The 25,926-nt window shown below is 51.9% G+C and overlaps 2 protein-coding genes across 6 annotated transcripts in view; both read right to left on the bottom strand.

Annotated features, from left to right (window-relative positions):
* IGDCC3 (immunoglobulin superfamily DCC subclass member 3) overlaps nucleotides 1–14,871 on the bottom strand; it is a 49,343-nt gene extending 34,472 nt beyond the window's left edge. For both annotated transcript variants that reach the window (XM_084783882.1, XM_084783883.1), the window contains exons 1-2: nucleotides 14,559–14,871; nucleotides 11,074–11,379 (exon numbers count right to left, since the gene is read on the bottom strand). In XM_084783882.1, coding sequence (XP_084640008.1) covers nucleotides 11,074–11,379; nucleotides 14,559–14,670 — 418 coding nt within the window. In that variant the 5' untranslated portion in view covers nucleotides 14,671–14,871. The remainder of the gene's footprint in view (nucleotides 1–11,073; nucleotides 11,380–14,558) is intronic.
* A 3,631-nt stretch (nucleotides 14,872–18,502) lies between these two features.
* IGDCC4 (immunoglobulin superfamily DCC subclass member 4) overlaps nucleotides 18,503–25,926 on the bottom strand; it is a 44,325-nt gene continuing 36,901 nt past the window's right edge. For all 4 annotated transcript variants that reach the window (XM_084782367.1, XM_084782366.1, XM_084782368.1 and 1 more), the window contains exons 14-20: nucleotides 25,442–25,569; nucleotides 25,121–25,291; nucleotides 24,759–24,896; nucleotides 23,283–23,388; nucleotides 22,619–22,847; nucleotides 21,714–21,878; nucleotides 18,503–21,289 (exon numbers count right to left, since the gene is read on the bottom strand). In XM_084782367.1, coding sequence (XP_084638493.1) covers nucleotides 20,873–21,289; nucleotides 21,714–21,878; nucleotides 22,619–22,847; nucleotides 23,283–23,388; nucleotides 24,759–24,896; nucleotides 25,121–25,291; nucleotides 25,442–25,569 — 1,354 coding nt within the window. In that variant the 3' untranslated portion in view covers nucleotides 18,503–20,872. The remainder of the gene's footprint in view (nucleotides 21,290–21,713; nucleotides 21,879–22,618; nucleotides 22,848–23,282; nucleotides 23,389–24,758; nucleotides 24,897–25,120; nucleotides 25,292–25,441; nucleotides 25,570–25,926) is intronic.

Below are 25,926 nucleotides of genomic sequence, written 5' to 3'. Positions count from 1 at the left end.
AAGTACTTACTAACGGGACTCTTGTGGGAATTAAGTCAGTGAGCCCAGAGAGGGTTTATCACAGACCAGCCGCCCCCATGACCACGACTACTACTACCACTTATTATTATTATTATTATTATTATTATTATTATTATTATTATTATTATTATTATTATTATTAATCTGGTGCCAACTCATGGCCAGTCCCCTGTATCCAGTGTGCTTTGGGAACTCATTAAGTCCTCTGCAATTGGCCATGGGTGTCAGCAGTCCTCATCAGAACCACAACCATGACAAAAGCAAAATAGAAACATGTGCCAGTTTGTCCTAGGGGAGGGGCACAAGGGACCTCCCATCCTCTTTCTGAAGTAGGGAACATTAAGGTTCTTGGAGAAAGCCGGCACCCAGAGGGGTGACGAACTGGAAGGTTTCTTTTCTTTTTCTTTCTATTTATTTTATTTATTTATTATGTATACAGTGTTTCGCCTGTATTTATTCATGCAGGCCAGAAGAGGACACCAGATCTCATTACAGGCTGTTGTGAGCCACCATGTGGTTGCTGGGATTTGAACTCAGGACTTTTAGATGAGCAGCCAGTGTTCTTAACCTCTGAGCCATCTCTCCATCCCTGGAAGGTTTCTTAAATAGCTGACACAGACATGGCTGGGAAAATTCTTGAGGAATGGAGTGGAGAAACGAGGTTGAGGGAACTAGGTACAGGCTGCCCTGGTTCACAAGGAAGAGCAGCTTGCTGCCCAGGCTGGATGAGCAGGTCTTTAAAGGCTTTTTTTTAAGGCAGGGTTTCTCTGTGTAGCCCTATACTCGCTTTCAGAGATCCACCTGCCTCTGCTGGGATTAAAGGCATGGGCCACCTCGCCCAACGTGTTGTTGTTTTCACTGTGTCTGTATGTGCAACTGTATGAGTGTATGCCACGTGTGTGCAAGTGGCCCGCTCACACCAGGTGAGAGTACTGGATCTCCTGGACCTAGGATTACAGACGCTGTGAACAGCTGGATGTGGGTGCTAGGAACCGAACTAAGGTCCCTTGCAAGAGCAGCCAGTGCTCATATCTTTTCAATCTTGAAGCCTGGGTTTTTAAATCTACAAACCCAAGTGCTCATGCTTGTTATCCTAGCAGTACGATGACAAGGAAGACTACCATGAGTTCAAGGTCAACCTGGGCTACATAGGAAGACGCTGTACAAAAACAAAAAGAGCAAAATGGGGCCAGATTCACTCTCCAGTTTCTTCTGGTTTTTCTTGGAGATTGGGAAGGCCACTCACATCCCTGTGGGCTGAGCATTTCAGGATCCCTTTCTTTCTTTCTTTCTTTTTCTTTTTAAAAAATATTTTATTCAAGTTTTAATTTTTGTGCATTGGTGTGAGGGTGTCAGATCTTGGAGTTACAAACAGTTGTGAGCTGCCATGTGGGTGCTGGGAATTGAACCCGGGTCCATTGGAAGAGCAGGCAGTGCTCTTAACCACTGAGCCATCTCTCCAGCCCCCTCAGGATCCCTTTCTGCAGCTTGCTGTCCAGTGAGAGAGCTTCGACTTGGTTCTCTCTCATGGTGGTCTGCCCCTCACCTGCCCCTCCTCTTCGTTTAGGTGGTCTGGTCTCCATCTGCCCACCCCAAGTCCCCAGGGCCTCTTGATAGTCTCTACTCCCTCACATTCCAGTGGCCTTGGGGGCAGCAGCCAGACCAGAAAGTCCAGTTTCTGCCCATTATCAATTGCTAGCATCTCTGTGCAACCCAACACCAGCATTCCAGAGAGCAGAGGGCTGCCCCATCTCACTGCCAGGGTCAGTGTCCAGCTGGGAGGTAGCCAGTTTCTCAAATTCCTCCCTGTGAAGACTGGCCTCCGGGGAGGCCCTTACTTGTTGGGGGAGCCTGGGGAGCCCTCCCTTTTGGGGTCCTCTTTGAAGCTCTCTCTCTCTCTTTGGCTCTCTGCAGAGGCCATCTGTTCCCGTGGCGGAGGGTTCCCTGGGAGCACAGGTTAGAGAGATCACTATGGAGGAAGGCAGGAGAAACGACAGACCAGTAAAAGGGGAAAGAAAGGACGGAGGAGAAGCGAGGGAAAACAGAAGAAACTGGCCCTGGGGGTTATTAACGGCAAACACATCGAAAAGTTGCCTCAGCGGATGGCAGAGGTGGGTAGTGTACGGAAGATGCCGTGAGCAGCAAAGAGACGGAAGTGATGGCAGGAAGAGCCGGGATGCAAGGCCCTGACGAGACCCTCTCCTCTGCCTGAGCCAGGCCGGCCTGTGCCTAGGTTCAATCCTCTCCAGGCCTTTCCCCACTTTCTTAGCATTGGACCTGAGGTGTCTAAGAGTCCCTCTCTTTGGGATGTGCACAGGCATTCCCTTTCATTTGAGAGTAGCAAATATCGGAGTTTTATTAGCAAGTCTCAGGCCAGGGCAGCAAGAGGGAGAGGTTCCATGGGATGAGTTAGCACGTGTCCATAGGCTCACTTGGGATGGCAGACAGATTTGGGGACCCACCTAATGAATGGAAAGTAGGAGCTAGATGCCTGGGGAGTTATGGCTATGCTTACAGTCTAAGGCCTCGCCAGTCAACGGCCCATGGCTTACCTGCCTTCCTTTCACCTCAATCCATTCAGGACAGGAAACTATCAAACCCTTTACAGGACCTAAGCCACCTCCAGCTCCGCAGCTGGGCTATGCTGCTCATCCTGGTGGGGGTGGGGGGTTGGGGGGTAGAGGTGGGGGAGGCTCTCCCACAGGAGAGTCCTTTGAAGATAGATAAACCTAGCCCAGGTCTCTCTCTCTCTCTCTCTCTCTCTCTCTCTCTCTCAATTTAGGGTCATAGGTTAGCTGCACACACACAGGACAGAGATTTTTGGTGGAATTACTCAGTCCACTTTAAACAAAGACAGGAGAGAGCTGTCTGGCTTGCCATTCTGGGTACCATTCTGTTCCATTCCACTTTTATTAAGGGAGTGTAAAATAGCCTTCAAGCTACTGTGCAGAAGTCTCTCTTCAAGATACACACACACACACACACACACACACACACACACACACACACACACACACCAGCCTGCAGGGGCTCTGGAGAGGAGAGAGAAAGGCGATATAAGTAGGCCAGGAGTGAAAAAGTCCTTTCTCCCTAGGGGTGGGAAGGGGGCAGAGGGTTAAGGGGGGCTGGGGGCCTGTTTCATTTGCAGGCTGCAAATGCCTCTCCTATTCACGGGCCCACATTCCCAGCCCAGGCGCCTGGCCACTGACAATGCGGGGACAGGAACAGAGAAGATTTGCACATTGTGTTTAAGGGGCCAGCTGGCTGCCTGCGACAGTGGAGCCAAGGTGTGGGAACCAGAAGCAGGTCCACAGTCCTGCGGGTGGAGTCGGGGGGGGGGGGTGCCCTGAGCCCTGCTCAGAGCTGTGCTCCCCTCCCATCAGGCCCAAGTGCCCGGGGCTGCAGGACCCATCCGGCCAGAGAAGAGGGTCCAAGGCAGGAGATCCAAGACCCTACGTGGAGGAGAGTCAGGCAATTGAGTGTGAGTCACACCCCATCTGGTGGGGCCCACAAAGGTTCAGTTCCTCAAGAGCAGAGCGGCCACCCCGTGATCCTGCCCTGTGTGAACACACTATACTTTCAGACCCATTCTCCATGCTCACGGCCTCTGTTCCTTGGAACTGGGCATCAGCCTGTCGATTTAAGAAATGAAGGTGCGTGGGGGGGGGGGGGAAGGGAAGAGGAGGAGGGAAGGGCGGGGGGGGGGGGGAGAGAATAGGAGAACACACACTTTGGGCCCAGAAGGCCACATGTTCATTTAGTTTTTACCAAGCTCCTCAGGCAGGGGATGTGAGAAAAAAAAAAAGTGCCCCCCCCCAGCTTAAAATCTAGCTGAAGAGACAGATGGGGTATGCAGCTATAAAGCAGGTACTTAACAATGCAAGCTGCCATCACCAACGGGAAGGGCTCTGACCTGAATGCCACAGACCACAATTGCTCCCACCATAGAAGAAGAGATGACTGTAAGATAAAGGATTAAGGAGGGACTGCGTATGAGGAAAAGGGCAAGCATGGACGGGAAAGTCACAGCACAGGCAGGTCCATCCTGAGAACCTTACAGGCCCGGGCCACATTCTCAGTGACCTTTTCACACACATGGGACTCCTGGGGTCTCAGGAAGGCCTTTCCACTCTCCTCTTTCTACCACCCCTCAAAGCTTCTCAAGAGTGCCAAACAGTGGCCTCCAGGTGGACTTGGGAGACAGCCTGGTCAGTAAAGCGTTTGTCTTGTAAGCAATGAGGACCTGGGTTCAATCCCCAGCATCTGCTTGGAGCAGAGAGATCAGTCCTAGTGCTCAGGAGGTGGATATGGGCAGATCCTTGGAGCTCTCTAGCCAGGCAGCATGCTCTACTTTAAGAAGCCCCAGGCCAGTGAGAGACTCAGGTGGCCTGGGTGTGGTGAGCCACGACTTTTCTTTCTTTCTTTCTTTTTTGGTTTTTCAAGACAGGGTTTCTCTGTGTTAGCCCTGGGTGTCCTAGACTCGCTTTGTAGACCAGGCTGGCCTCGAACTCACAGTGATCCGCCTACCTCTGCCTCCCGAGTGCTGGGATTAAAGGCATGCACCACCACGCTCGGCCACCACTAGGGAGGTAGAGGCAGATGGATCTCAATGAGTTAGAGGCCAATCTGTTTACACAGTGAGTCCCAGTCAAGGAGACACTGTGAGACAAAACAAAACAATTAGAGTGGATGGCACCTACAGAGTGACACCAAGACTGTCCTTTGGCTTCTACACTCAAACACACACATATCAACAACACACATACATATATACACACACACATACATACACACTCATGAACATACACATACACATGCGGATGACTGGCAGGTAAAAGGACTGACCCTTACCCATTTGTCACGTCCTGATAGAAGTGAACTCCCATAGAAAATACGTCCACACATGGACGCTCACCCACCAGCTGACACTTCAGCTGTAGTGCCTGCTTCCTGCCCTGACAGTAAACAGATATGTCTTGGAAAAGCAGTGAGGGACATTTCCCACGGTCCCTTCAGCTGGGTTGCCCTTCAAGGACAGTAGGGAAGCTTTAGTTCGGAATCCTGAGCCTGGCCAATCAATTATCAGGTGATAAAAGCCTTCGCACTTACCAGCCACGGTGCCAAGACCCACTTCCCCCATGACCCACCACTTTACTCAGGGCCTTGCAAATACACTGCAGTCTCTCACCAAGTGCAGCCTCCAGCAGCAGCATCCAGCCCACACTTCCCCTGGCCCCAACCAGACCTAGTCCCAGATCTACACAGCCACCAACCATGTGGAAAGCGGATCCAGAGCTGGCCGACCTGCTCTCTCTTCGCACACGCTGAGTACGATTCAGTCCTTGTAAGTTCCTGTGAGTGTCCCTTCCTAGGAATCACACCACAGCCAGGACTAGAGTCACAGCTCAGGACAGTAACAGTTCCTTATCAACAGTCAAGAGCACTGCCTATGACCTGTGCTAGGCCCGCCGTACACATAATTCTACGGGAATCTGGGGCTTCGAGAGGTTAGGTAACTTGCCCAAGGTCCCAAAGCCAGTGGGTAGTCTGGGGGGTGGGGTGGTCCAAGGCCCAAATCCATCAACCCCAGGTCTGTTTGCTGCATCAGCCCACATCTGAAGTCACTGGCAGGCCTCCCCGGCTTCTTAAGTATGCACTTGGCATTAGCGGACAACACCTACCACTACCCAGAATGCTCACCAGCTTTTCCTAGGTACCAAGCCCACTCCACTGCCTTACAGAACTTTCCCACAGCCCAGATCTGCTAAGGGGAGGGATTACAGCCTTTGTCCAAGTGGAGATGCAATGGCTCAAGAGGATTAAGTTGACACTTGCTCAGGACCTCTGATCAGTGGTGAGTGGAGTGGCAGAGCTGGTTCAAGGGCACCCTTCCGCCCCGCCCCCCCCCCCGACCTCCCCCAAGTCCTTGCTCTATGGACCTCACTAGGCCAACTACAGTTTCCCAAACTAGAGATTATGTTGTGGGCCAGCAGCGTTGACAGTACCTGGGCTCTCATTAGAAGCAGAAACTCCTGGACTTGTTCAGATGTTTATATTGAAAATGGTATCTTATCAAGATCTCCCACACACACCCTAGGTGGTTGTCAAGAAGGTTCAATTTGGGGAATCCTGCGCTTGATCACAACGGATTTCTCTTCTGTTCCCCCAGGGCGCACTGGGACCAAGAATCAAGAGGCAGGATCTGCTGGAGGGCAGAGGGCTAGGAATGGGTCCTCTACTTATTTCTCGCTCTTGAGACTAGCTCACCTCCCCGCCTTTTAAATTTTTTATTTTATATGTATGGATGTTTTGCCTGCATGTATGTACCACATCCATGCCCAAGGAAGCCCAAAGAAAGCATTCTATTCTCGGGGATTAGAGTTACAGACAGCTGTAAGCCGCTACATGGTGCTGGGAATTGAACCTGGGTCCTTTGGAAGAGCAACAGGTGCTCTTAATCACTGAGCCATCTCTCAAGACCTCTAAAAACTTTTTGGAGTAAATCAGGCACAAAAATCTCACTCAGCAAGAGGGAGCCAATGTATGTTCCCAAGAGACTGGGCCAAGGGAACAGGAGCTCCACATCGCCAAGTCTCAGTTTTCAGGCCTCACACTATTAGCCTGTGAGAGAGCAAGGCTGAGTCCAAAACTCCTGGGATCGTGTACTTGAGGGCTTAGACCCCTGAGCTGCTGATCCCAAACTGAAGTTCTAAGGCAAAATCCGCCTGCAGCACAGCCAACCTCTGGGAAGAATGTGGTTCCAGGATGACTGGGGTGGACAGAGTGCTCTCTGGCCCCAGCAGACCTGCCTGAGAGCAGTGCCAAGCGTGCCCCTCTACCCGGCCAGCACCTATGGAGCTCACGGGAGAAGCAGGGGCCTTGGAGGCTCCTCACACCTTTTCAGAAAGCCACCATCCCGTGTCACATAACATGTGCACTGCCAGCCGGCAAGGCCAGGGGATGACTAACCAAGGAGTAAACCAAGGCTGATAATCAGCTTTGAGGCTTCCCAGGGATATTAGCATGGGAAGTAAAAAAGATGGAATCATGGGAGTAGTGGCACATGCCTTTAATCCCAGCACTCGGGAGGCAGAGGCAGGCGGATCGCTGTGAGTTTGAGGCCAGCCTGGTCTACAAATTGAGTCCAGGACAGCCAAGGCTACACATAGAAACCCTGTCTTGAAAAACCCAAAAAAGAAAAAAATAAATAAATAAAAATAAAAAAGGAATCACACAGGTACTTGTGAGCCAAAGCAAGTGCCCACAGGGCACAGACTTAAGGGGGAAGGGAAGGCTGTTTTCAGACCCAAACACTCAGAAACAACTCTCTTAGCTATTAGCCAGTCCAACCCTAAGCACGGCTCAATTCCTTATGCTGCTAGAATTGAAAGAAACAAACTTTTTTCTTTTTCTTTTTTAGACAGGGTCTCTCTATTCAGCCCTGGCTGTCCTGGAATTCACTCTGTAGACGAGGCTGGATTCACTCTACAGACCAGGCTGGATTCACTGTATAGACCAGGCTGGCCCTGAACTCACAGAGGTCTGTCTGAAAGATGTGAACCACCATTCCCAGTTCAAAACAAGCTATTATCACATATAGGGAAACACATTTAATAGCTGGGGAGATGGCTCAATCAGTAACATGCTTGCTGCACACTGGTGAGGGAGGGCCTGAGTTCAGGGCTTCAGAACCAACGTGAAAAACTAGACAGGGCTGGGGAGGCAGAGATAGCAGGATCGCTGAGGCTTGCTGGGCAGATGGTACAGCTACTAAGTCAGCGAGCTCTGAGTTCAATGAGAGACACTATTTTAAAAAGTAAGGCTGGGGGCTGGAGAGATGGCTCAGAGGTTAAGAGCACTGTTTGCCCTTCCAAAGGTCCCGAGTTCAATTCCCAGCAACCACATGGTGGCTCATGATCATCTGTAATGAGATCTGGCGGGCAGGCACATATGTGGGCAGAATACAGTATAAATAATAAGTACATTGTAATAATAATTAATAAATAAATATTATTTAAAAAAATAAAAAGTAAGGCTGGTAGTGACTAAGGAGGACACCTGGCATCTCCTCATATGTGTGCATACATGAACCTGTGTACACATACAGTACACATACTATGAGGCTGGAAGATAGAATGCTAATTTAGTGTGTTTAAGTCCCTGGGTTTGAATCCCAGCATGAAAAGAAGGAGGAAGAGGAGGAGGAGGAAGAGGAAGGAGAGGAGGAGGAAACCTACCTCTTCCTCCCTCACAGCTCTTCTCTCTTCTTCTGAGTCTTTGCGGTGATGCTAAAATTCAACAGCCCGCTATCTTTCCACACTAAGAGAACCCACGGAACTGTAGAAGGACTCATGATCACACAGAGTCCGTGCCATCACTGCCACCCAGACGACTGGATGGTCCCTCTGGAAAGCTGTGGCATGATGGCCGTGGGGCTGCCCGGAACATCACTCCTGCACCCACTGCCTGTGGGCAAGGTCACCCTAGAGCTGAATGGAATGCTCCTGGCATAGCCTTCCATAGTCCTACCCCCCAGCGTGTCTGTCACGGATCTGACAAGCCACCTGGAGAAAGCCGCCATGAATAAGGACATCAAGAAGACGGCGAAGCAGGCTTCAGATGGCCCAATAAAGGGCTCCACCGAGGGCCGGGATGTCCTCTAAGCCTTTAACAGTGCCACCCACCCCTCTGCCTTTGACACTGGGGCTGGCATTTGTTTTCAGTGACAACTTTGTAAAGCTCATTTCCTAGTATGACGATGAATATGGCTCACTGCAACAGAGCGGTGGGCCTCATAGCCTGCACTCGCCCTCCAAGAAGAAGCCTTAAGACTACACAGCCAGGGGCTGGAGAGATGGCTCAGAGGTTAAGAGCACTAACTGCTCTTCCAAAGGTCCTGAGTTCAATTCCCAGCAACCACATGGTGGCTCACAACCACCTATAATGAAATCTGGTGCCTTCTTCTGGTGTGAAAATATACATGCAGGCAGAATACTATATATATGTAATAAATAAATAAATCTTAAAAAAAAAAGTCTACACAGCCCTGCAAGAACAGAGAGGAAGAGAGAGGCCCTCGGCTGCTGAGGAGTCCCTGTCCCAACTCAGTCCCCCAAAACTGAGCATCTCCCCTCACAGTTTCCAGTCCAGACCCACAGAAGAAGGGGAGACGTAGGGAGCCCTAACTCTCTTGAATACCATCAGTAAAGTTTGCTGTACCCACAAAGACATACAAACAAACAACGGAGTAAAAGACGTCATGAGGTAAGGCAGCATTTTCCTGGGAGGTCTCACTCCTGCCATCCCCAGACTCCAAGTCTTCCTCTGGTTCCCAGCCTCCACCCACACACAGGCCATCTGCTCAGAGGCTGTATCAGTCTCCCTCGCCTGGATGAGAGGGCCAGGGAAAGGGGTGGCTGAGCCGGAAGTGATTCCCTTCTCCAAGTCTAGGGCTGCTCCCCAGCAAGCTCCATATGGGGGCCTGGACCGGCCTTCCTCAGAACAAAGGGGGCATCATCTGCCCGGCAAAAGGACTCCTGCCTGGAACAATTCATCAACCACCAGCCTGTTCAAAGTAGCAGTGTGGAGTCCTCCGAGCCAGGAAGGAACTTGTCAGCGTTCACAGGGAAGGAGGCTGCATGCCACAGGGGTTAGGCGGGAGGGTATAGAACTCATGTTGCCCAAGCTGCAGCCTGGCTCTTCTGCCTCCCAGAATGTTAGCACTGAATCCCACCCTCCTCCAGGTCCAGATTCCTCATCTCTAAAAGGGGAGTGTCAGCTCATGTCTCCCTTAGCCATTGTGAAGAGTCCAGAACGCGTTCTGGGTGCCCAGCATGCAGCAAGTATTAAATAAACGCTGCCTAGCATTACTACCAAAACCAAAGCAGCTTTTTAAGGGACAGCTGTTTCCCGGAGAACATTGTTCACTGACCTTAACTGTTGTCATTTCTCAAGAGAAGTAGCCTTCCTTCCTTCCTTCTTCCATTTTTCTTCCTCTTCCTCCTCCTCTTTTTAATATCTATGTGTTTGTTTATTTATTTATTTATCTTTTGGTTTTTGGAGACAGGGTTTCTCTGTGTAGTCTTGGCTGTCCTGGCCTCACATTATAGACCAGGCTGGCCTCGAACTAACGTCAAGCCGCCTGCCTCTGCCTCTGCCTCCGCCTCCGGAGTGCTGGGATTAAAGTCCTTTATATCATCACACCCGGCTTCTATGTGTTTATTCACTGTGTGTGTGTGTGTGTGTGTGTGTGTGTGTGTGTGTGTGTGTGTGTGTGTGTAGGGAGGTCAGCTTCAGGTCTCTTCCTCAGCAGTACTGTCTACCTTGTTTTTTTTTGAAACAAGGTCTCTCTTTGGCAGCTGCGGCTTGCCAACTCAACTAGGCTGGCTGGACTGTTGAGCTAGCTTCAGGGATGCTCCTGTCTCCGTCTCCTCACTACTAGAACTGCAGGCTGCTGCTACCACACCCAGCTGTTAACAAGAGTTCTGGGGATCCGAACTCAGGTCCTCCTGCTTGTGCAGCGAGTATTTTGCCAGCTAAGCTGCTTCCCTAGCACCTCTCACCATTATGATTTTGTTGTTGTTGCTTTTAATGAAAATTGTTGAACTAGTTTGAGGCTCCACTACTGGCACAGTGAAGTCTTATTCTACTCACAATGTTTCAAAGTTCACTTACGATTAAGATTTTCATGTTTTTACAATGGCCCTTCAGAAATCTAAGTGCCCCCACAAATCCTTCTGTGCTTAAACACCAGAACCATATTCAATGGACCAGGATGTATGTCATGGTATGACACATTCATGAAAGCCTTGATAAGCTGAACAAAAACATGGATGAGGCTCTGCCTCCAGCCCACATGAGCTACATTCTTGTCCATTTACATCCCAGCCACTAACAGAGCACAGGACATAATTGTGCCATCCAAAGTCACCACTGTGCCACCTGTCAACTGATCCAAGCTAGGCCATTTGTTCTTCTGAGCCTCCTCCCTCCCATCCATGATAGGCTAACCCTGGTCACCAGTCTGGTTTATACAAGGGGACATCTACTTACTTGCAGCCTGGAGACGAGCCTTCCGACTGACCAGCAGCCCAAAGCGGTTCTGAGCCACACATTCATAGTCCCCTTCATCTGAAGGGCCACCGCCTTGGTCGAGCCTAAAGTGGTGGATCAGCAAGGAGCCGTTGGCCAGCAGGGTTGAGTGGGTGCCCTCAGGCAGCTCTGCTCCGTTCTTCCTCCAGGAGACTTGCACTGGAGGGGTCCCCTCCACTTTGCAGCCCAGCACTATGGGCTGTCCAGGGACTGCAATAGCATCGTTTGGTTCCACAGCAAATGCCAGTTCAGCAGAGTGGCCCAGACCTGAACCAGAGAAATGGAAGGAAAGGGGATGTTAGCATGGGATGTATATGCAGCGAGGAAGAATTCCATACACACGAGATTTCAGGTTCCATGGTTCTGTGCGCCCACCACATCCCTGTGAGGTATCTGTCGGCTCAATAGGAATCCCCATTAGACGCAGAACTTTTATCTATTACAGAATGACATCCCGTGCAGTAGTTTACTTGAATCCAACCACTGCGGAAGAACGGATGCCACTCGTATCACTCCATCTATCACAAATAAGAAAACTAAAACCTGGAGATGTTAGGTGACCCGGCCAAGGCCTCATACTTAGTCATTGCAAATCAGAGTCTGGGAGGGCTGGAAAGATGAGCTGATGCTTAAAAACACTGGCTGCTCTTCCAGAGGACTCAAGCTCAATTTTCAACACCCACAAGGGGACACAGCAACCATCTGTCTCCAGTCTTGGGGACGGTAAGCCCTCTACTGGCCTCCACGGGAACCAGGCACGAAGACACATGGACGTGCAGGTAAGAAAAACACCCACACACATTAAAATGAACTAAAAAAATTTTTTTAAAATTTAGATCAAAAGCAAGACTGAGCCCAACACTTTGCTGTCTCTTTTGTAGTTGCCCTGCACAGACAAGGAAGCCTCACAGACTTTCAGGATGTAACCTTAAAAAATTCAGTGTATCCTGCCTTCCCCCTCATCAACTATTTAAATCAAGGAACAGCAATGAGGCTTGTGTCTTAGGGTTGTTTGGCATGATTAACAAGAGAGCACTGCAGGAAATTAAAATTGCTAAAGCAATGCAAAGGGCTGGGATGTAGCTCAGTCGGTAGAGTGCTTGCCTGGAGAGGTTAGGGACTTGCATGCATACTGGTTCTGGTCCCCAGCACTGAAACTCAATATAGTTGCCTTCATCCCAGCACTGGGTGTGTGGGTGTGGAGGTGTGAGGATCAAGAATTAAGCCAGGCCGGGCGTGGTGGTGGTGGCGCACGCCTTTAATCCCAGCACTCTGGAGGCAGAGGTAGGCGGATCGCTGTGAGTTCGAGGCCAGCCTGGTCTACAAAGTGAGTCCAGGACAGCCAAGGATACACAGAGAGATCCTGTCTCGAAAAAACCAAAAAAAAAAAAAAAAAAAGAGAGAGAGAGAGAGAGAGAGAGAGAGAGAGAGAGAGAGAGAGAGAATTAAGCCAGAAAAAAAAAATCATTAAGCCAGGTCGGCTGTGATGGCACACACAGCACTTGGGAGGCAGAGGCAGGTGGATTGCTGTGAGTTTGAGGCCAGCTTGGTCTACAAAATCGAGTCCAGGATAGCCAAGGCTACACAGAGAAACCCTGTCTCGAAAACAAAAAAGAATTACGCCAGAAGGCATTCTGGCCGTCCACATACAAGGGAGATATAGATGCCCCCTCACTGTGAATAGAAAAGAAGCCTTTCCTGGTGGCGCACGCCTTTAATCCTAGCACTTGGGAGGCAGAGGCAGGCAAATCTCTGAGTCCCAGACCAGCCTGATCTACAAAGCAAGTTCCAGGACTGCCAGTTCTACACAAAGAAACCCTGCCCAGAGAAACAAAAACACAACCCTAAAAAGTGGAGCGAGATAGTAATAAGTCAGGGTTCCTGCTAGAGAGCAGCAGGTCTGGGACCAGTACTCAGACACAGGCTGTGTGTGGCCTGCCCCCCTTAGCCCAGGTGTTGGTCCTTTGGGCTTTGTTATGAGGAGAGTTGGGGAATAGCAAACACCAATTTACATTCCCTAAATTGATTAGAGAGAAAGAGAGAGAGAGAGAGAGAGAGAGAGAGAGAGAGAGAGAGTGTGTGTGTGTGTGTGTGTGTGTGTGTGTGTGTGTGTGTAGAATCTTCACTCCCAGGTAACCTCAGGATAAATATGATAGGGCGAGGTGTGTGTAGGAGCGATAAAGATGTCAAGGAGTGAATCAGGGCCCAGGCAGGAAGAATAAGCACTCATAGCCCAGAGGTGACAGCAACTCTCTCCAGCAAGCAACTTACCAGATCAGTTATGACTTTTCTTTACTCGTGGTCTAAAGGGGCGGGCACAGAGCTCCCTCCTCACATTTCCAAGGAACTAGTGATCCCGGACCTGGTCCCTCCCTCGCAGACTCAAGCCCTTCCCTCCTGGGAGAAACCTAGTTGGGGGGGAGGGGGCGGGGAGCGGGGGCTGGGTCTAGGCATTGCCTCCACTCTAGGGTAAGGGCAGTTTAAGACAGCTGAGGCTCACACGCTTTCAAGTCCCTCACATCCTCCACTCATCCTAAGTTTGAGCCGCCTCTGCCCCCAATTCAACCCCGCTGTCGCCACAGAGGATAAAGTTTCTCCCGGGTGCAGCTGCAATATTTTGCTTTTGGGGAGGGAAGGAAAGGAAAGAGAATAGTTCAACTGTGTGTCTGCGAAGGACTCGAGAAGGAGGAGGGCCTAGATCCACACCCTTCTTGGGTGAGATGAAGCTTTCACGGCCACAGAGGAAGCGACCGGTGGCCCGGCGGGCGAACGCAGGGCAGGGACTCCTAGAGACCTCCCTCGGGGAAGGGCGGGGCCCAGGGCAGCACCGCTAGCAGGCTCTTGCCTGGACGACAGCACCTCTCCTCCGGCTCTCTTAGCTTTTGGCAGGTCCGCCAGCTCCGCCCACCGGGAATCTTTCCTTCCTTCTTCATCGGATGCCCCGGGACCCACTCCTAGCTTTAAACCCTAGGGAATGCCTTCTTGGCCCAACGCAGGCGCGCCCGGATCCCCAGACCCTGACTGCCGCTTCCGGCTTCGGCCGCCTAGGGCTACTCAGGGTCTTTAGCCAGGCTCTGCGCACCCTGGCTCGCCTTCCTCGTAGGGGACTCGTCCGCTCTTTCTCCTGGAGCTTGTTTCCTTCAATCCCAACGGCAGCCTGCCTCCTGCCTTCCAACTCCCGCTTTGCCGCGCTCCCAGCTTCTCCATCTAGAATCGGGGTCCTGTCCTGGACCTATCCTGAGTCCCCGGAGGCGCAGAGAACAGAGCCCCGGCCCTCTCCCAGGGTTCAGTCCCCCATCCCTCCGCCCCGCAATCCTTCAAACTACGGACAGCCCTGACCAAGTGGCTCTCCCCACGCCCGCAGCGCGCTGTCCCGCCAGGTTCCTCTAGCACGCGCTCCTAGCGCAGGTCCGCCCCTTTCGCCTGAGTCCTGAGCCCCGGCTCACCCTGGCTTGGCGCGGGCAGTAGCAGCAGCAGCAGCGGCAGCAACAGCGGCAGGAGCCCGGGCCGGCGTAGCGCGGGCGGGCGGCGCGGGGACGCGGTGCGCGGCGCAGCCATGGGGCTCTCGGTCCGCTGGGCTCGGCGACGCGCGGCACTGCCCGGCTGGGGGGGGCCTCTCCCGGGCTCACAACGTCCCGCGGGGCCGGCTCCGGGGCCGGGGCCGGGGCTCAGGCCGGGGCCGAGCCCGGGCGGCAGGAGGCTGGGGCCGCATGCCGGTCTTAGCGGGGAGTAGGTATCAAGGAGAGCGCCGCTTGCGCCATCTTGCACCCACCGCGGCGATCTGTCAGCCGCGCCCGGGGTGCGCGCTCCGCACTCCGCCCGCGCCCGCACCGCCCTCCTCCTCTGCCCGCCGCCCCCCTCCCTTCCCCTCCCCCAGCCCCTTCTCCCCGGAGGCCGGGTCTGGGGAACAAAAGAGCCGGCGAGCGCTTTAAGCGGCCGGACATTCCCGGCTGCGCAGCGGACGCGCCCCCTGCGCTTTGAACTGCAGCGGGAGCAGCCGGCGCCGACCTGGGCTGCAGCCGGGTATCCGCTCCTCGTGGCCGGTCTGGACTTGAGGATCTGGGAAAGTGAAGACTGCTAGAGAGGGTCCCGGCTGCGAGAAAACACACAAAGCTGAGGGGTTTGCTTTTCCCCACTTTATCTGCGGTGCCTTCTTTCCCAATATCCAACTCTGTTTTAAAGACAATTCCCTTTAAACTGCTCAAACTTATTAGAGATTCGGCATTCTCTAGGTTCCTTGTCCTTCTTTTCAAGGGATGGGTTACGTAGCTGCAAGACTGGCCCCTCTAGACTGAGGTAAGTTAGGGCACTCCGGTAGATGATTGGCAAGAACAACCCCAACATGATAGTAAGAGCCCATGAAAGCCGGAGACCCCACCGCGTTCTCACAGAGTTGGGCTGAAACCTGAAGACCACACTATCTCCCGTCAACTTTGCAGATCTTTAAGAGCTGACCTGGTAAGCACGCTGGAAGTTTATGGTCGCCAGCACCATCTCTTTGCCGTGTCTGATGTTCCACATACGGGGAGACTGCTGATGAGAGAGACATTTGTATGTTGCCCCATAGCGATCTTGAATCTTGGCCTTTCACTGCTCTGTGCAGCCATATGTTGGGTCCAACTTGATGGGTGAGTCCATCCAAATTATGGAGCACCCACTTAAATTCTGGAAGCGAGAGACTTATAGGTGGCAGTGTCATGTCTCCCAAAGGTCCTCTCTGGCAGGATTGGAGGGTAGGAGTGTATAGTCTCTCTCACCTCTCATAGCACAGCCTGGCCTTGAATTCACTTTGTAGTAGAGGCTGGCCTCGGAGGCCTTGCTCCTCCTGCCTCCACCTCCCGAGTGTTAGGGTTACAAGTATGTGTCACCATGCTTTGGTACAGGTGAGAAGAACTGCAGGTGTGGGACCAGTAGGGAAAGGCACTGCCACCAAGCCTGACCAGCTGAATTCAGTCCCTGGGACCTACGTGGTTGAAGGAGAAAGTGACACCCACAGCAAATTGTCTTCTGACAGGCAATCACCAGTAATCCCAGCGCTCAGGGAGGCAGAGGCAAGCGGGTCTCTGTGAGTTCGAGGCCAGCCTGGTCTACAAAGAGAGTCCAGGACAGCCAGGGCTACACAGAGAAACCTGACATGAAAAAACAAACAAACAAAAAGCAAACAAGAAGAAGAAGAAAGAAAGAAAGAAAAAAGCCAACCCCCTCCCCCGCCAAAAAAAAAAAAAATCAGAAGAGCCGAACATAGTGGTGTACATCTTTAGTCCCAGCACTCAGGAAGCAGAGGCAGAAGGATTTCTGTGAATTTGAGACTGGCCTGGTCTACAGAGCTAGTTCAAGGACAGCTAGGGCTACACTGAGAAACCCTGTCTCAAAATAAGGAAAATAAGTAAAATTTAAAAACAAAAACAAACAGAGCCGGTCAGTGGTGGCGCACACCTTTAATTTCAGCACTTGGAAGGCAGAGACAGGCAGATCTTTTTGTGAGTTGGAGGCCAGCCTGGTCTACAGAGTGAGTTCCAAGACAGCCAGAGCAGTGACACAGAGAAAACCCTGTCCTAAAAAACCAAAAAGAAGCCAGGCGGTGGTGGCACATGCCTTTAACCCCAGCACTCTGGGAGGCAGAGACAGGCAGATCTTTTTGTGAGTTGGAGGCCAGCCTGGTCTACAGAATGAGTTCCAAGACAGCCAGAGCTGTGACACAGAGAAAACCCTGTACTGAAAAAAAAAGAGAAAAAAGAAAAAGAAAAAACAACAAAAAACCAGAAAACCTTTAGGCCTCTAGAAATCAGACGCAGATGTCTGTACATAGCCAGGTCTGCATTAAACATGAGCTGAGAAGATAGCGTGGAGCTGCGTGTGCAATGGAGAGGGTGAGCAGCAGACACCGACAGTCTGCCATTGCCACAAAGGGAAGGGCGGGAGCGAGGCCCCCACAGACGACAGGGAAGGTATAGTGCTGAAATAGGGGCTTCCCCGGAGCCTGAAGTCCTGGAATGCCCTCCTGCAGGCCTTGAATCATCAACCACCCCTTCTTGGCATGTTCTGGACTCCAGAGAGGTCAAACCGGTGTCCTGAGTTGCTGTCATTTTAAATTCATCTTGACAAGTGTTTAATTCTTCTTTATCACAACCCTTGGTCTGAGAGTGATATGCAAATAAAGGCTATTCTACCACGTGCAAAATGTGCAGTGTCTCTCCGCACGATCTGTCAATCAACTCTGAGCCTGGCCCACCAGCTACTTTGGGGGTGGTCCTGGGCATGGCAGCCTCTGCTGGCTCATGATTCCTTCCAGTGAAAAGGCACTTTCTAGGCTCCTTAAAGATATCAGCAAAGGATGCTGGGCGTGGTGGCGCACGCCTTTAATCTCAGCACTCAGGAGGCAGAGGCAGGCGAATCGCTGTCTTCGAGGCCAGCCTGGTCTACAAAGCGAGTCCAGGACAGAGAGACCCTGCCTTGAAACACCAAAAGGAAAAAAAAAAATTTTTTTTTCAGCAAAGGGCAGCTGTCAGCTGTGATCCTGAGAAGTGTGGAGATCGGGTCTAAGCTGGGAGATTTGTGAGACTGTGTACACACTAGGGGGTAAAGAGGATGCAGGGTGAGCCTAAGAATGCATTGATAGCAGGTGCACCCAGGTCAGTTATGAATGTGGCTCAGCACATCTGTGGACCACAGCATGTGACAATTTTAAAAGGATGGCAGGGGGTCTGGTACACTCTTCCAACCTCTTCCTGCCCAGTCATGCATGTGACACACATGTGTACATGCAGGCAAACACCCATTACACACTCTAGGTAAGTTCTCAATCACACAATGAGGTTTCCATCCCTCTTTCTTTGTTTTTGCTTTTGTTTGGTTTGGTTTTGATTTTGATTTTTCCAGTTTTCAAGACAGGGTTTCTCTGTGTATCCTTGGCTGTCCTGGACTCGCTTTGTAGACCAGGCTGGCCTTGAACTCACAGAGATCCACCTGCTTCTGCCTCTGGAGTGCTGGGATTAAAGGCACATGCCACCACGCCTGGCCCTGGTTTTGTTTGTTTGTTTTTTCTTTGGGCCCATGTCCTCTCTGCTCTCAAAATTTACTGTTTCTCATCTTGGCAGGGCCAGGTAGACTGCAGAAATTCTGGTCACTTGGCTCCCTAAAGGATGCAGCGTGAGGGAGGGATGGCTCAGCTGTTGCCAGTGCTTACCGCTCTTGCAGAGGACCCTGATTTGCTTCTCAGTGCCCGTATTGTACAGCTCACAATGACTGGAAAGTCTAGTTCCAGGGTATCTGAAGCACTCTAGCCTCTGTGAGCACCTACATGAACACATAAACACACACACACACACACACACACACACACACACACACACAAACCTTTAAAGAAAAGTTAAAAAAAAAAAGAGCAATGTGTCTGGAAAATAGTTTATTAATTCATTATAGGAACAGATACATAATCAATGCCTTAGTATAACACTAAAGAATTATCATATTTGTAAGGAAGAAACATGATGCTGGAAAATGCAATTAAATAATACAGCATAAACTAAGTACAGGTGAATAAGTGAGCACATTAAGTATTGAGTACACTTGTCATGCTTCGAGAAAAGCACGATTTTTAAATGAGACTCAAAAGAACTTAAGGCATCCATGGCAAGCGACAAAGGGATTAATACCCTGTAAAAGGCCAATAGACTCTTTTCTAATAAAACCTGCTGCTACAAAGAAACAACCCTAACACTCCGCAGTTACTCAGAACCCAAACCATGGAGAGCACTAGTGAGTAGCGGCTACTTTCTTATCAACTGTGAGTTATAGGCAGATACTAGATTTATTACTTATTTGCTTTTGAGAAACAATTTTCCACCCAACCTAATGGGTTATAAATTGTCTCATTTGTAGCTATTTAATTTAAACCAGAACCTCAGTGCTTGTTAAACAGGAACGTGAGAAATGACTATGTGGAACCTACTGTTAAAACCGGCTATTTCATTTGAGTCAAGGACAGGAAAATATAACCAGCAAAATAAAATGAGGCTTTTGACCTTCAGAGCAATGAAGAAACACACAGTGGTGTTGGCTGTGCCCACTCTGAATGCTACAGAAGTAGTTCAAGTGACAATCCTGTCTTTAACGAGATACAAAACCAACATTAATAATCTTTAGTGTTATAGGCTGGCTGAAGAAGTGGGGGAGGAGGACATGTAGGTGAGGTGTCAAACGTGAGTGACACACGAGGGTAATAAACACAGATGCTTTCAGGGGCTGAGGAGGCTGCAACTCTGCTGAAAGACATTAGCCAAAAAAAAAAAAAAAAAAAAAAAAAAAAAGACTGGTTATTTCTAATTGGCCCAGAAGCCAGAGTTAACACTTGATGTACTGGCCAGTTAAAAATAAAAAGATCTGCAGTACACTCTGCATGGCTGAGGTGAGTAATCAAATAGATGGCATTGCTTTCATGACCCAGCAACTAAAAGCCAGGGTTGTCCCTAGGTGGTAAGGTGATTTGGGGATTTGACTTAAAGAAAAATCAAACCAAAAGGAACCAACCACCCTTTTCCTGTGTGAAGACTTCCCTTCCAGCATCTTGGAGGAAACACTTTGTCACCCTGAATGCAGCCAGGCTCAAGTCTCGAGGGTCAGGATGCTGAGTGGCAGCAGCTCGGGAGCCTCCCTTCCCCTCCCCCGCTTCAGCCTCAGCTTCTGCCAGGACTGGAGGGCAAAAGCTCCGGCACTCACTTCTCTGTGCAGATGGGGGGCAGTCGTTTCATCCAGCCTCCCTGTTCCCCCTCCCCGCCCCTTCTCAAGGCGTCCCTGGCGCGGCCTGGAATCATCTCTTCCGTAGAAGACCTTCTCATCTCCATACCAAGGATGTAGCAGCTTGGGGACGCCGGGTCTTCTCCAGATCTGCCTGGAGTGGGTCATCTGCTCAGAAAGGCGGTTGCCAGGGGGAGCCGTGGGGACCCAGGGGTCACGTTATGGTCTGAAGCAGACATGAGGTAGTCGTGTTGTTAGGGAAGGGTGCATAGGTTGAATTCGGGGATGGAGGAGAAACACATGACACAAAGACAAGCATGGGAGGCACAAGAAACAACAGTGAGGAAATAAGAGGCATCGCAAGAAAGGGAAGGGCCCCAGGCTGAGGGAGCGAGGTGACAGGAAACAGATCCCTGGAACAACGAAGGGGCACAGAAGAGGTGACAGAAAAGATTTCCCAAACCAGGCACTTCCCAAATCACAAAATTAGGTACAGAGTTGTTCAAAGGAGCTGAGCTGGGCTCACCCAGCCATCTGGGCCTTAGGAGGCTGGAGGGATGACGGAGGGCCATGCTGCTGTGGGTGTAGGCCTGCGGAGTTGACTGGCACTCCATTCGCCCCAGCTGACAGCAGAGGGGCTGGGGCTGTCTTTGTCGACACGGCACTGGAGACACTCTCAGAGTGTAATAAAAGGCTGGGTGACAGGGCTATGGCTCAAAGCGCTGCCACCAATCACTGTTACGCCATCCTGCCACGGAGGATCAATTAGGCCACAGTGACTGCTACATAGGGTGAGGTTTCCCAGCTCAACCAGCACACACACGTGACTTCTCACATGTCCATCACATGGAGCCGTGTCTCAAGTCCTTCCAGTATCACAGATGTGGTGCTGAATACAGGGGAGCAAGTAAAGTTCTCCCCCACCCCAGCCAAAGCATCCTAAGAGGCTCCAAAAGGCTTGTTGAATCTCGTGCACACAGGTGTGGCCGTGCATGCCAGTCCCTGTGCCAGATCAGCCTCTTGCTCAGGAGAGCTGAGCAGAGGAGTCTGGGGCCCTGGGGAGGCTTGGGCTCGCTGCTAGAGGGCACAGGGCTTTGGGCTGGCAGCTTTTCCCAGGGGCATCCTCTACAGCAGTGCTGGGCTGGAGGTCTGGGCAGGAGCAAAAGGCACTGGCTGCCTCTGGCAAGCAGGTGAGCCTCTCCGGCCCAGTGGTTGCCTGTTCACACCCTTCCAGCTCCCTGCCCAGACAGTCTGCTCCTTCAGACAGATCCACAATGCCGGAGGTGGAAGGCAGAGCCTCTGCAGGCGGGGGCTCCTCGGCCTCCAGGTCTTGGAGGTGGAGGTCAGGACATCCTTTGGACGCACCAAAGTCAGAGTGGACAATGACCTCAGCCTCCACCTGATTCCTGCAGGCTGAGGGCGGCTTCTTCCTCCCGTTGTTCTGGCAGAGCAGAGAACAAAAAGTTAGGCGAGCAGTGCTGAAAATGATCTTCAGAAAAATGTTCAACGTGAGGTGGACACAAGCACTGTCCCAACCAAGACGATGCTCAGGCCCTGGCAAAGGCGTGAAGTACAGAACTGCACCGGTTTGCTCTTATTCGGGGTACCTGAAAGTACTAGACACAGGACCCCCCATGAAGAGCGGGAAGGGCTGAACACAGCTGAGGGGTTAGGCCACCTTGAGGTGCTCTATAACTCTATTGCTGGCCACTTAGGTCCAGGTAAAGAACGAACTGGCTTTTCTGTCACTTTCACTCTCCTTTGGAAGCTAAAAGGTCTTCTGAAGGAATACAGTTCTGTCCCTAGAAAGGCTTAGGGGCCCATCTCTCCTGCCTCCCTTCCTCACCTTGTGACACAACACTGACCTTGATGGCATCATACACCAGAGCTTGAAGCAACAGTGTCTGCCCAGTTCCGGCTGGAGGTAGCAGGGCACGGGTCAGAGCTGGCCTAGGACCACCACCCTGGGGCAGCTCACAGCCTGCCCAGGAGCCTGGCCAGCTCGGCCCCGCTGGCTGAGCCCAGGAGATCTGCAGAGAAAGAAGAGGACACTAGGGACATGCAGGGCCCAGATCTGTGGACCTCTGTTATCCCCAGACAGGTTCCACGCTAAAGCCCCTCCCCGAGGCAGGGGTAGAAACTGAGGTCGGGAACATAGAAAGGACAGACAACACTTGATGTGCAAAACCTGAAGCTCCCAAGACTTTTTCTTTTTTTCCTTTTTTTTAAAGATTTATTTATTTATTTAATATAGATGAATGGTCTATCTGGGTGTACACCTGCGTGCCAGCAGAGGGCATCAGATCCCATTATATATAATTGTGAGCCACCATGAGGTTGCCAAGAATTGAACTCAGGACCTCTGGAAAAGCAGACAGTGTTCTTAACCTCTGAGCCATGTCTCCAGCTGTCTCCCCCGCCTCCGCAGACTCTTATCACAGAAGAGGGAGGAGAAATGGGAGAACAGACTGCCCACTTGATCAGGGGTGTGCCACCACTGTAGCTACCAAGGGACCTGGCTTACCGGGCCTCACTTATCCTGGGCCCAGCCCTACTTGGCCACAGCCAAAGTAACCAGCCTCTTTCCCCCATACTAGCTTAGGGAGGAGAGACCTGAGCTCTCTGAGCAAAGACAGCTCTGAGGCCCTCCCAGGAGGGATGGCCGGCTTTCTCTAGCTGGCTCAGAGCCTGATGCGCATCTCATAGTCAGAAGCTGTGCTCTGGCGCCACCAAGTGTTTAGTTTCGGAATGGGTCCGTGTGAGACTTCACCTTTCTCTTGGAGTGGCCCCGGCAATCTGAACTGCTGCCACCCATAAGGCTGTGCACTTCAGCCTTGTCTTCCACATCTGAGGGAGGTGGGGACCAATCCTGAGGGCGGGGATGCACGAGGGACTCCAACTCATGGGCAGCAGGGAGACTGGGGGGCCCAAGCCGAGCTCTTGAGTACAGAGCTGGGTTCCCTGGGGTGGCTGTGGAGGACAGTCCCGGGAGGGCTTCCCTGCAAGCAACAGGAAAAAGCTATGGGTCAGACAAAAGTGGATTTGGTTTCCTGGAGTGGTGCGTGCAACCAGAAAGGAAGGAGTACAGTCCATCCAGCCTGACCCCTCAAATGGCAAGCTGCTGGAATCTATGAACGAAACATACAGGTAGCTCTGGCGTGTTCTTGCTGAGGTGGGACTCCCCTATGTTTATCCCACATTCTCACAAGAACAGCGCCCCAATCCTTCACCTCAAAATCCTAATAAATGAATTATCAACTTGCTTTTGTGCTACCGAGGGCAGCACATCCTCATACACGCTGGGCAAACTCCACCCCACCTCTACAGTCCTAATTTTAATGGGGCTCCAGGAGCAGCGAGGATGCCCACACGCCTTTGTCCACTCTGCGGCCCTTTCTGGTAACCCTCTTAGTCTCGATGGTTCCCTGGTTCACCTGCGGGAGCTTCGTCGTAGGCCGGCACACATGCAGGCCAAGAGGCAGAGAAGACCCAGGCAGACGCCCACAACGATGCCTGTGACAGAGTGCACATCCAAGGAGTCTGGTGGGGAGGAGGACACAGCAATTCAAGGACAGAAGGGCACAGTGCTTGGGACTTCTGCAGACCCCCCCCCCCACCCGATGCTTCAGTCTCGCCCTTTAGGATGCTCGCTCCCCTCCCCCACCACTTCCGGGACCCCATACACGCCCCGTTTGAGACATTGTTTCTCTGTGTACCCCTAGCTGTACTGGAACTCACTCCCTAGACCACACTGGCCTTGAACTCAGATTTGCCTGTCTCTGCCACCCAAGTGCTGGTATCAAAGGTGCGTACTACCACACCCGGCTTGGAAGCTCACTTCCTTCTGACTGGAGAGTAGAAAGCCACAGGACCTCACTGGGCCTCCGTACTGAGCCGACCGTGGTCTTCCCTGCTACACACCGCTTGCCTCGCCTCGCAAAAGCGGACTTTACAGAATCAGCTTTTTGGTGACGCAGTCTCCCACTTGCCAACGAGGGCTTTTGTGGTGTATTTATGTACAGCCTAGAAGGGCTCGGCGTGTGGTGTGTACACACACATGTGGGGAGGTCCGTGTATGCTGTGGGCAGAGGTCCACATCAAGTGGCTTCTTCCCTCTCAGCCCCAGAGACGTTCTCTCAGCTTCCTCAGCCGGGATTACAGCACAAGCAGCCACATGCAGCGTTTACACAGGTTCTGGGAAATGGAACTCAGATCCCTGTGTTTGGATGGCAGCATCTTACTAAGTGAGCATCTCTTCTGTCCTGTGTGTGGTTAATGCCCTGTTGGACCCATTTTCATATCATATGTAATTACATACAAAATCATGTGCAATGACTCTCAATAAGGAGCCCTGGTTCTTATTTTGTATATTTTTTTGTTATTGCTATTGTTTTGTTTTTGTTTTTCGAGACAGGGTCTCTCTGTGTGTAGCCTTGGCTGTCCTGGACTCGCTTTGTAGATCAGGCTGGCCTAGAACTCACAGCGATCCACCTGCCTCTGCCTCTGGAGTGCTGGGATTAAAGGCGTGCGCCACCACGCCAGGCTTGTATCTTGATTGAGCCGGTGAGTTTCTATCTACCCTGCAGTCTACTCCCCCTTCACAGACCTCCTGAGCTCACCAAGCCAATCCTCCACGCAAAGCAAGATCCCCCAAGAAACCATCTCTCTGATGTCCTCTGACCCTCACATGTGCACTGTGCCCCCCCACACAAAATAAAATTATAAATAAAAGACTTCTCAAAGCTATGACAGTTCCTCTAGCAAGCTGTCACTGCCCCACCTCCACCCCACTTCCCTGGGCTCCCAAGTCAAGAAAATGCCGTTTCCAGAAGGAAAGGCCTTGGCAGCCAATGCAGGGCCTTGGGACCCCGGGTTGCCCAGGGGCCTCCTCCCTCCTGCCTGGTACCTACCTGAGAATGTTTCCTGGAGAGTGATCACATCCTGCAATCTGGAAAAGGGCCCAGGCCCCACCTCTGTGCGGGCCCCCATCTTGAAGAAGTACCGGGTGTCACTCTCCAGGCCGTGCACCTCTGCACTGAAGATGTTTCCTGGAGGCGGGGCGGGGGGGGGGGGCGGACACACGGGACGGAGGGAGAGCAGAGCGGCAGGGAGAACGGAGTGAGGCGGGAGGCCAAAGCGGCACTGGCGAGCCAACCTTGCACCAGGACCGCAGCTTCTGCCTCCAATCCCAGAAGGCCCCAGAACATTCTCAAGACTAACGTAGTCACCTGAGAGTGCGCAAGGGCAAGGAGGCCGGGGCGGGCGTCCTTACCCTCTGTGGTGAGCAGCGTCCACTGGTGCTCTGGCTGGGTGTGGTTGTTGCTGTAGAGAATGAGATACTGCAGGATTTCACCGTTGGGCTCCGTCGGAGGACACCAGTGTAGCCTAACGGTGGATGGTGTCAGGGGACTCAGGCGCAGGTCAGAAGGTGGGGTTGAAGGTCCTGCCGCACAGGGGAGGCGGGCGAAGAGTCAAGAGACGCAGCCCCCAGCTAAGGGGTCGAGAATGTGGGTACGGCCGGCCTCCCCTTCTTCCTCCTTTACTGGGCTCAGCAGACTGTGGCACGCGTGCAGAGAGGGCTGTGGATACTCACGGTCAGGCAGGGTGGAGCGCTCTACGACGGAGCCAAAAGGCCCATCTATATCCACACCGTGGGACTGTACAGCAAACTCATACTTGGTGAACGGCTTCAGCCCGCCAATGAGGATGTCTTCTCCGGAGCTTCCCGAGGGAAGGGATGGAGACAGGATTCAAGCCAGGCAGAAGCCCAGACTAAGCCCCGCCTCCAGCCAGGCCCCACCCTGGAGGAAGCAGGCCCTTGGTCCTACACACCTACACACCCCGAGGCAAGCTAGGCAAGGATATATGCTACTCTGTGTCTAACCTCCAAAGCCAACACTCCTCTTCTTCGGGAAGCCTTCCTGAATTGATCTAAGTTATCCTGCGTATGGGGGACCAATCACTTTTTTGTTTGTTTGTTTGTTTGTTTTTGTTTTTCGAGACAGGGTTTCTCTGTGTAACCTTGGCTGTCCTGGACTCACTTTGTAGACCAGGCTGGCCTCGAACTCATAGTGATCC

Source organism: Acomys minous (assembly GCF_964271855.1).
Source record: "Acomys minous genome assembly, chromosome: 5".
Lineage (NCBI taxonomy): Eukaryota > Metazoa > Chordata > Mammalia > Rodentia > Muridae > Acomys > Acomys minous.
The sequence above is the reverse complement of the archived record's forward strand: the minus strand, read 5'-3'. Positions and strand labels throughout refer to the sequence as shown.